Source organism: Mirounga angustirostris, unplaced genomic scaffold (assembly GCF_029215605.1).
Source record: "Mirounga angustirostris isolate CCGP_5_RB_7025 unplaced genomic scaffold, mMirAng1.0.hap1 SCAF_1, whole genome shotgun sequence".
Taxonomy (NCBI): Eukaryota; Metazoa; Chordata; class Mammalia; order Carnivora; family Phocidae; genus Mirounga; species Mirounga angustirostris.
Window position 1 is genome coordinate 27,377,189 of NW_026991709.1, and position 9,394 is coordinate 27,386,582.

Sequence of the window (9,394 nt, forward strand, 5' to 3'; positions counted from 1 at the left end):
ACCAAGAGTCGGCTGCTTAACCAACTGTGCCACCTAGGCGCCCCAAGGAATTATTTTTAATAAAGCCAGGAGTCCATATAAAACAATGCATTATGGCATCAAACTTTATCATAGCTAGGATATCAAGGTTTGTTACAAATAGAAGGATCCTAAATGATTCTCAGAAATTATATTTCTTAACATCTAGGTCAAGAAGAAGGGTTGTGAACATTCTGGTGAGAAAGTGACAAGCCAGATAAAAAATGGGCCCACCCACAATCATCATAAAAAGGACAATAGCCTATTAGCCCTTCTAAGTTAATGAACGCTGCATGTGTCATTCAGCACCCCAGGCTCAGGGAGGCTGAGGGAAGGGGGGAAGAGGAATCCCTTAGAAGAGGAAATCTGAGGGCCTGATCAGGCAAGAAAGTCACTTGAAATAAAATATTTGCAAGAAATATTTCAAACAAGAGTTAAAATCCTTGCCAAATAAATAGCTTGTTCAAATTGATAAAAGCGGGTCCTAAAAACTAGACCTCTAAAACATGAGGAGGAGCCCTTACACTCTTCCTGTAAAAAATCAGAGAGTAAATATTTTAGGCTTTGATGGCCATACAATCTCTGTCATAGCTACTCACCCCTGCTGCTGTAGCAAGAAAAAAAACACAGATGATAGGCTACATAAATGATGGGCCTGCTTGTGTCTTGGTGAAACTTTATTTACAAAACTAGATTGGGGCTGAATGGGTCTGCAGCCCATAGTCTGCCGACTCCTGCTCTAACAGAGGAAAGGGCCAAGAATTGTAACAAAATTGTAAAGTAAACTAGTCAAAGCAAAACAATGTTCAACCATACTAGTAATAAGAGGAATGCAAAGGAAAACAATGACATCTATTTTTCCCTAAAATATTATGAAATACCATGATACGTGACTAGAAGCAGGGAGAGCATATTGACATAAGCTTCACAACATTTCTGAAGATCAAATGTATATATATGTGTATGTATAGACACAGACATATATTTTATGCACACACACATATACACACATATAGACACATGCACATGTCCAAAAACATAGAACTAGAATTTGGAATTCTTACCAAGGATGCATGGGATTTAGTTTGAATTTTAGAACTTGAATTAGTCCAAAAGCTATTTAGAGATGAATCGGGAATGAGACAATAAATACTTCTTGGGGCCATAATAATGATTTATTTTAGTAATATATATGCACTTTCCTAGCCCCATTATTTACCTGGAGAATAAAAATAGGTAAGAAGTGGGAAAAGTCATACAACGTCTCTCCTGGTACTAGGAGTTCTTAACAATGGGAATATGAGGTCTCCTACTCAGTCTCCCCCTTATCACCTTCCTTCAACCCATGGACTGAGAAACTTCTGGAGAAATCATATCAAGCAAAAGGAAGAAGCATGTACTTCTAGCCATAGGACTGTCCATCCCATATGAGGAGTCCTAATATCCCCATTGGTCCATAAGTCCAACAATTTTTGCATAAAAATATTTTCCTAGTACCTTTGAACTGTAAGTAGAATAAATTACAAATTACAAAGTTTTGTGGGTACAAAAAAATGAAGATTCCACTAAAAAGTAAAATTCAGTTCTGATATACTCTCAACTATTGTGAAAGACTGACATAGATTTGTGAAGAGTATCATAGTTAATATTTTTTTTTTCCTTTTTGAAATTATCTTTCTTTCTTCCCTGTTCACAAAAGTAACCATGGATCAGGATCAAATGCCACAAAGAAAGAACTTAAAAGAAACAGTTACCCATGATGCCAGTACTTAGAGACAACTACTATTGATATTGGAAAGGATACATTCCCAGATTTTTATATTGGTGTATATGTATATATTTACCAAACTAAGATCTACTAAACAAACTCTCCTTTAATTTGCTCTATTTCACTTAAAAATATAAACAATTTTAGTGTACATAGGTAAAAATGAGTTCTTTCTCTTTTAACCACATTGCATTCCACAACGCAAGTATGTGCCATAAATTATTTATGTCATCTTCTACTGGTGGACATTGAGGCTGCAAAATTATATTCACCATTTTCCACTGTAATATGAACATTTCAGTACACATATTTGAGTGAGCTTGCCCTATCAATTCCCTTAGGGTAAATTCACAGAAATGCAATTTTCTATGTTGAAGAGTACCTAAATTTAGTATTTTGCATTATATTAATAAATTATCCTTTAGAAGAATTGTAACAATTTACTCTGTCCCAAAGTTTCCAATATGAGTGTGTTTAAATGAATTACAGGATTTCCACAGACTAAAATACTGTGTTTCAATTAATGACATGGCAAGCTATACATAGGATTATATCAAGTAAAACAAGATACAAGATACAATAAAGCAGACCACTGATAGGACATATCAGTATATAAATTATAATATAGAGAGAGAGAGGAATAAAAATATTGTATAATATAAATGTGTGTCAAGAAGTTTCACAACTTAGGGAAAGGATTAGAGCAAATTTTTAAATTATCTCTTACGGTTTTCTATATTTGCTAAATTTCCTAGAATTTGTGCATCTTTTAGTTATAATCTGAAAACCAGTAGGTTAAGGAAATATTGGAAATCGCAAAGCTGAAGAAACATATTTTCACATATTTTGTAGTTTGTCTGATATTAGACCTCCAGTTATAAAACAGAAAACCCCTAATGTGCCCCAATCAGGAATATATAAACATACCAGACTGGACTACTTTTTCCCAAAAAAGGACTTGTTTTAATTCATGAGATGTCTTCCTGCCTAAGAGCAAACAGAAAAAAACCTTTCTCTTCTCCACTGAGAAGACAAGTAAGAGCACAACCGTGAGTCCCTGAAAACAGAGGAAGCTAGCTCTCAGAGCTCTAACCCTGGCTGCAGGCATTTTGGAAAGCTTTTTGGAAGGGAACAAATCGTTAATAAAGACTCAATACTTACAGTGACCTTTGAGCAATTCCAGATGTAGACGTGCAGATTTTTCCACAAATAATAAAGAAGGGCTGGCTACAAGAAGTGACAGTCCGAAAAAGACTTGCAGGAGGCTAGAATTACATGGGACACAGAAAAGAGACTGAGCAGAAATGAAACAACGCAAAAAGAATCCAGATCCTTCACCAAACACCAGAGATTTATTCTCTGACATGAGTTTTTACCAATTCTTTCCTACGTGGAGAGGAAATACATGTTATTTTATATTTTCTGGGTATGACTATGGTTTTATCAGTCTTTGTGATGCACTTCGTCTCCATCCTAACACTATGTCAAGTTTTTATACAGAGTGACTCATTTAATCCTCATATAAACCCAATTTGGTAAAGATGATTATTCACATTTTATAATTAGAAAAGTGAGGCACAGACATTTAGGTAGCTTGGCCAAGATCGTGCATCTAGAACAGGGGTCAACAAACTTCTTAAAGGGCTAGCGAGGAAATACTGGATTTGCTGACGTAAGGTGTCCAGCACAACTATTCGACTCTGCTGCAGAGTGTGAAAACATGTCCTCAAACCAGTGAACGTGGCCATGTTACCCAAACAGGTGGTGGGTCACTGGTTGTGGTTTGCCAACCCTTGGCCTAGAGATCATAGAGCAAGACTCAAACTAAGTCTGTGCCTGTCATAATTAAACTGTCATACAATAGAGGAAATAAAATCAATGGGGTTCTCCTTCCATAGTCTGGGTTCACTCCTTCTCAAGTATTCTTTTGGCTCTCTATACAATCCTGTTCAAAGGAAACTGACCACTTGGCGTGAATTGCCACTTGCTGTGATTTGGTGGACAAAAAGAGTTGGATTCCCAGGAGGCATAAACAAGGTAGGTAGCTTTCCAAACAAAATGGGATTTAGCCACATTTTGTCAGGATAGATGTGCAGGCCTGAAATCTGGGCAATACTAGGCCTTTTAAAATGGGGGGGGGGAAGAGATGATTTGGGGCCCATTTCTAATTTAGAAATATTTAACAAGTTCTATGACCTCAATATTTTTTTTCTTAATTTCAAAATTATTGTCACTGAGTGAATTTGTCTCCTAAGTATAACAATATTGGGAAACATAGCTGTACTCATTTTAAATTGCTTAAATTTCAAAATTGTAAGGAAAAGATATTTTAACAATATTTAGTTTTTCTGTAGTTATGAAGTAGCACTGAAAAATAATCAACAAGCTCTGACAGTTATTTGATTTTTTAATAATAAGGTCTTTAGCAGAATTTACTCGAAAGCTGCATCCACGAATACAGAATGAATCAAGATTATGTAAGACTGCTAAAATAATTGAGAAGTTACATGATCTATAGATAGGAAAAAGAAGAGTCAGAAATTTAAACTCTCAATCTTAGTTATTATGGCCCAGTCAACCGACCTTGAGCCATTCTCTCTAAATCTGAATCTTTCATAGGAAAATGGCATTGATAATCACCTGCTAACTGACCAGGGCTATTGTGAAATTTATATGTAAAAATTCAGAAAGTTACCTTGTAGATTTAAAACACTGTCTTCATTAAGGTAGTCTCCTAAGACTTACAATTTATTTTTGCAAAGAAAAATATCTTTGTTTTTTTTCCTTCTATCTTTCACGGACCTAAAATTTCTTTCACCAGGAACATAGTAAAGAAGACACCCAGAGTTCCAAATCTTTACCAGCCCATCACCATGAAAAAGAAAGCAACCCATAATCCTATTAACAATTTCAGTTTTCAGGACCTTTAAAATTTTTTCCTTACCATCAATAATCACCATTTCTAAATATTCCACTTACTAGATTCCTAAACGTTTTCTCAAAGACTAAATAAAGACTAAATCACAAGAACATTTAGAAGAACACAAGTTATTGGTTTTAAGTAGTTTACACAAACCGATTGACTAAAATTTTAGCTAGATTTCTAATATCCTAAGGACGCTGTAACAGATTGTGTTATTTTTTCTAAATATTTGCAGCTCAGCTCTTGGGAAGGATTATACTCTCCCACTTCCTGATGTCAAACTTTGTCATATGACTCGTGAAACGTGAGAAGAGACATGTATGACTTACAAGTAGAAATTTAAGACCCAATATAATTTGCCAGTTTCTCTTTACTCTGGTGCTAGAAGACAGGGCTCCATCAACCAGGGGTCCAGAGTGAAGACAACATGGAACAGCACTAGACCAACCCATGAGACTATGGAGAATGAGTGAAAAATAAAGTTTTGTTCCTACTGGTTACCGGTATTTTAGGTCACCTGTTACCACAGGATAACCTAGGCTATCCTAAGTGACTAATTAGAGAACGCCAAAGTCCAATTACATGCTATACCTTGACACTTTAATTATAATAATATAAAGATGGCAGTAGGATAAAACATCTCATTTATTCCGAAAGAAGCATTTCAATGTTTCCTATACATTAACACAATTAAAACAGGATGTAAAACTAATTTTTATCTGCACTAAATCACAAAAATGTTGTGAGGAATTCAGAATCCTAAAGAATGTTTAAGTTTCTTACAGGATAGGAAAACATATAACCAGAGAATCACATCCAGAAATAATGTTGGCCATTATTAAGGGGTTATCTTTAACCTGGGAAATGGGGCTCTCACCATCCTTTTCTATAAGCACTTTTTTCTTTCTCGTCTTTGGCCAAGAAACTTCAAAATTATTCTCAAGGAAAAGAGAAGGACTCTCAAAATATATTAGCAAAATTCAATAGATTTCTTTAATCCAAAGACTAATAATATGTACATTTCTTTGCCTAGAAGCTATGCCCTAATATTATGCAGGTCATATCAAGATTTCTGTTTTTAATAAAAAGTAAATCGTGTCATCAGTATTTTTTTAAACCTAATATCTCTAATATCTGGCTCAACACAGAAACATAACGGTTTCAGGGATAACATCAGACATGCTCTACAATTTCAAGAAATTATCAACACAGTATCAAGGATACCCTGCCCTCTGCTGTCTGTATCATAATTTTGCATGTTTAATAGTTAAATCACTTCATTTAAAATCCAAGTTTTTTTCCCCTCCACATTGTGCTATTTAAACATTGTTTCTATTCTATTAGCTGTTCTCTTAGACAATGTAACCTATGTATTTCACTTAAATACTAAAGCTAAGTAATCTTTTTATACTGTTCCTAAGTATAGGAACCCAGAGTGCTTTAATGTTAACTAGTCATTTCTCAACTTGGAGTCTCTTGTTGTTCCACACTAATTTCTCTTATTTTTAATCCATCAATTATAAAATGTGATTATTTCATATGGTAAATGTTGGCTAATTGTCTCACGGGTATTTCCTATTTTATTTAATTGCTATTCCTCCTTGCGTGTTGGACTTTCCTTTGAAATCACTTCATATTTACTGCAGATTTGCTGTGAAATGCTCTCCATTGTTGTTTACAAAAATCTCTAGTTTGTCCTTCTTTAAAGGTTCGGTAGTAATCAATTCCAGATAAACAATTATTTTCCATGACTCCTTGGAGATAATGTTCTCTAGTCTTCTAGCTTCCATTGTTGCTACTGATTCCATGGCTCTCCATATTCCAGCTGGCTTCTCTCACTCTAGCGATTTTCCAATAAGCTGTCCCATTAACAATCTAGTCAAGCTCTTGTCACTACTGATTTAGGGGAATTTCCCAGAGAACTGGGAAATTTCACTTTTTCATTGGCTTTCTATATCATCTGTACTGTAGGTTCCTCCATTCCATTCTGTTCCTCTCTGTATCTGTCATTCCTTAGCATTTCTAGAATTTTAAATGCAGATTTAAAGTGCATGGTTTACATCATCTGCATTTACGTCAATGAAGAGGAAACGTGTTCGTGCATCACCACTTAGCATTTCACATTTTCTTGGCATTCTATATGTATCTTGATGGTGGTCTTATACAATAACATTCAATTTTTTTTTAAAATCACATACTTGTATTTGTCACAAAAAATGCAGTGCTCCCCCAATTACCATACATTTTTGCAAATTACATGCAGTACTGGTATTAATCTTAACATTAAATAGTAATGAATATTTTTTAGACAAATAAATTTAAATAGAATATATAGAATAGATTTGCATATAATCTGAAGTGCATGTGCCACCTGGTATCATAAAGGGTCTTCGAAACTTACGTAGGCAGGCTTTGTTGAGCAATCTGCCTCATAGTAGAGCTAGCTAACTCTGTCCTTTGGACACTCTAGATAGCTTCAGACACTTCTAGATAACTCAAGAAATAAGTCTGGGGCGTCTGGGTGGCTCAGTTGGTTAAGCGACTGCCTTCGGCTCAGGTCATGATCCTGGAGTCCTGGGATCGAGTCCCGCATCGGGCTCCCTGCTCAGCAGGGAGTCTGCTTCTCCCTCTGACCCTCCCCCCTCTCATGTGCTCTCTCTCTCTCATTCTCTCTCTCTCTCTCTCTCTCAAATAAATAAATAAAATCTTAAAGAAAAAAAATAAGTCTGAAAAAATGCACACAAAATATTATTATTTTCTTTCTTTTTAAGATTTATTTATTTATTTTAGAGAGATAGAGAGGGGTGGGAGTGGCAGAGGAAGAGGGAGAGAGAGAATCCTCAAGCAGACTCCCTGTTGAGCACAGAGCCTGACGTGGGGTTCAGTCTCACCACCCTGAAATCATGACCTGAGCTGAAATCAAGAGTCGGGTGCTCAACCAACTGAGCCACCCAGGCACCCCAAAGTATTATTATTATTTTCCATTAGTAAATATGGTACCATTCAAATAACATTATGTCCCAACCAATATGCAAACGAAATAGGTGAAGTCTTACCACTAGTCAAAGTAGTCCTCACTAATTCAACAAAATTTGTTTTATACTGGACATATGCTTGATAGAGATGCAAATGATAGAGCAGTAAAAAGTGGGCCTGAGGTCATAGATTGTAGTCTCCTACAAGAGAGTAACAATTATCAAGCCAGTACAGTAAAGTGTGGTGAGGGCTACAATAGGAAAAGTACAGCCCATCATGTGAGCTCTTAATTTCAGAAACATTTTGAAAAGATTCAGGCTTTTATGATCTGGCTTGAGATCACACCATAGAGAGAAACTTGAAAAGCATCTGGTTCATTTCTTAGCCCTGAGAATCACATCATAACTCATTTGTTCTCCCTACATTATTTGAAATCCTAGACGGCCACTAAAAACAGTTCATAAAAAATTAAAACTTATTAAAAATATTAGTGAGGATTTACAAAGCTTAGTACAGATAGTTGCAAGTCAATACAATTTTGAAAGGGCATTTCCTGTGATGGATGGGTTCACTCAAAATGCAGATTATTGGAGATTTGGTAAATGATACAACTGTATCTGAGTTCTCTGAAATCAAGACAGAGTGAGAACACAGCAACTAAAAATAGGTAAGAGATGATATATGAACCAAATATACTTTTAAAAGTGTACTGTACCAGTTTAAGATTTAATTGGTGTAATATAATCCTGAACAAATTTAAAAAGTATACAAGGTTATCAGGATTAGAGACTCATTAAAATGAAGGTTCTGTTTTAAATACAACAACCCAATAAGCATCATCTTGCAATGAAGTGAAATGACCCACTTTCTTTTTCTTTGTCTTCTCTTAACACAGGGAAGTTAAAGTAGCAAGGGGGTAATGCATATACATACTTTCAGAGTTATGCAATGATGTGTTGGGAATTCACCAAGTCAGAGTAAAAATACAGCTCACCTTCCTGACGCATAAGATTTACCTAAGTGTATATAATTGAAACATTTAAATAGATTATATAGAATACATACATTTGTGTAAAATGCTGTGATTGGATATATGACTACATGCTTGACTTGTGTCTGTGGTTGGCCATGTCTGGTTGTGGCCTTTTCTTGGGGGTATATGACCACAGCCTATTTGGGTGTATTTCAAGAGATCTGAAGTTACTGTTGTTAAGAAGGAGCACTCAGTCAGACACAGAAGCCTGGGTTTGAGGATGCCTCTTACACTGAGTTTAAGGCTGTGGACAAGGACCTAGACCTCTGGGCTATTGGTCACGGTGTCCAGATCCCTAAAATGGGATCTCTGAGGCCCTTCCTACTCTCACATTCTGTGTTTCTGTGTGGTTTCTGCTGAGGTTTCTTGAGTCTCAAAAGCACAGGCACTCTACCTTCCTAAAAAATATTCTTTGAGTCCCCCGATATAATAATGGACGATATTTATTCACTGCCAGCCCATGTTCAAGGAATTTATAAGGTTGGGGCAATTGGGAATGGTGGACCAGGGCCAATGAAGGATACATGTGTATAAATATCTATACTCAATATTGTCTTTTATTAGTCTTCTAATGTTTATTATTAGTCTAATGTTTATTCATAAAATTATTTCATCCCAGACTGTAAACCTTACATTGTAGGAATTATACTCTTTATTCTGCCATCCAGACAGTAAG

At 35.7% G+C, this 9,394-nt stretch overlaps 1 protein-coding gene across 4 annotated transcripts in view; it reads right to left on the reverse strand.

Moving 5' to 3' along the window:
* Window positions 1–3,287, reverse strand: part of LOC123863282 (uncharacterized) — a 691,187-nt gene extending 687,900 nt beyond the window's left edge. For 2 of the 4 annotated variants that reach the window (XR_010407890.1, XR_008504970.2), the window contains exon 1: window positions 2,948–3,280. Coding sequence is in view for 1 of the 4 variants with exons in the window: in XM_064580041.1 (XP_064436111.1) it covers window positions 2,948–3,152 (205 nt within the window). In the remaining 3 variants the exon portion in view is untranslated. Of the gene's footprint in view, window positions 1–2,947 lie in introns of all 4 variants that reach the window. The other 2 variants (XR_010407884.1, XM_064580041.1) reach the window with 1 other exon arrangement.
* Between the last annotated feature and the right edge of the window lie 6,107 nt (window positions 3,288–9,394).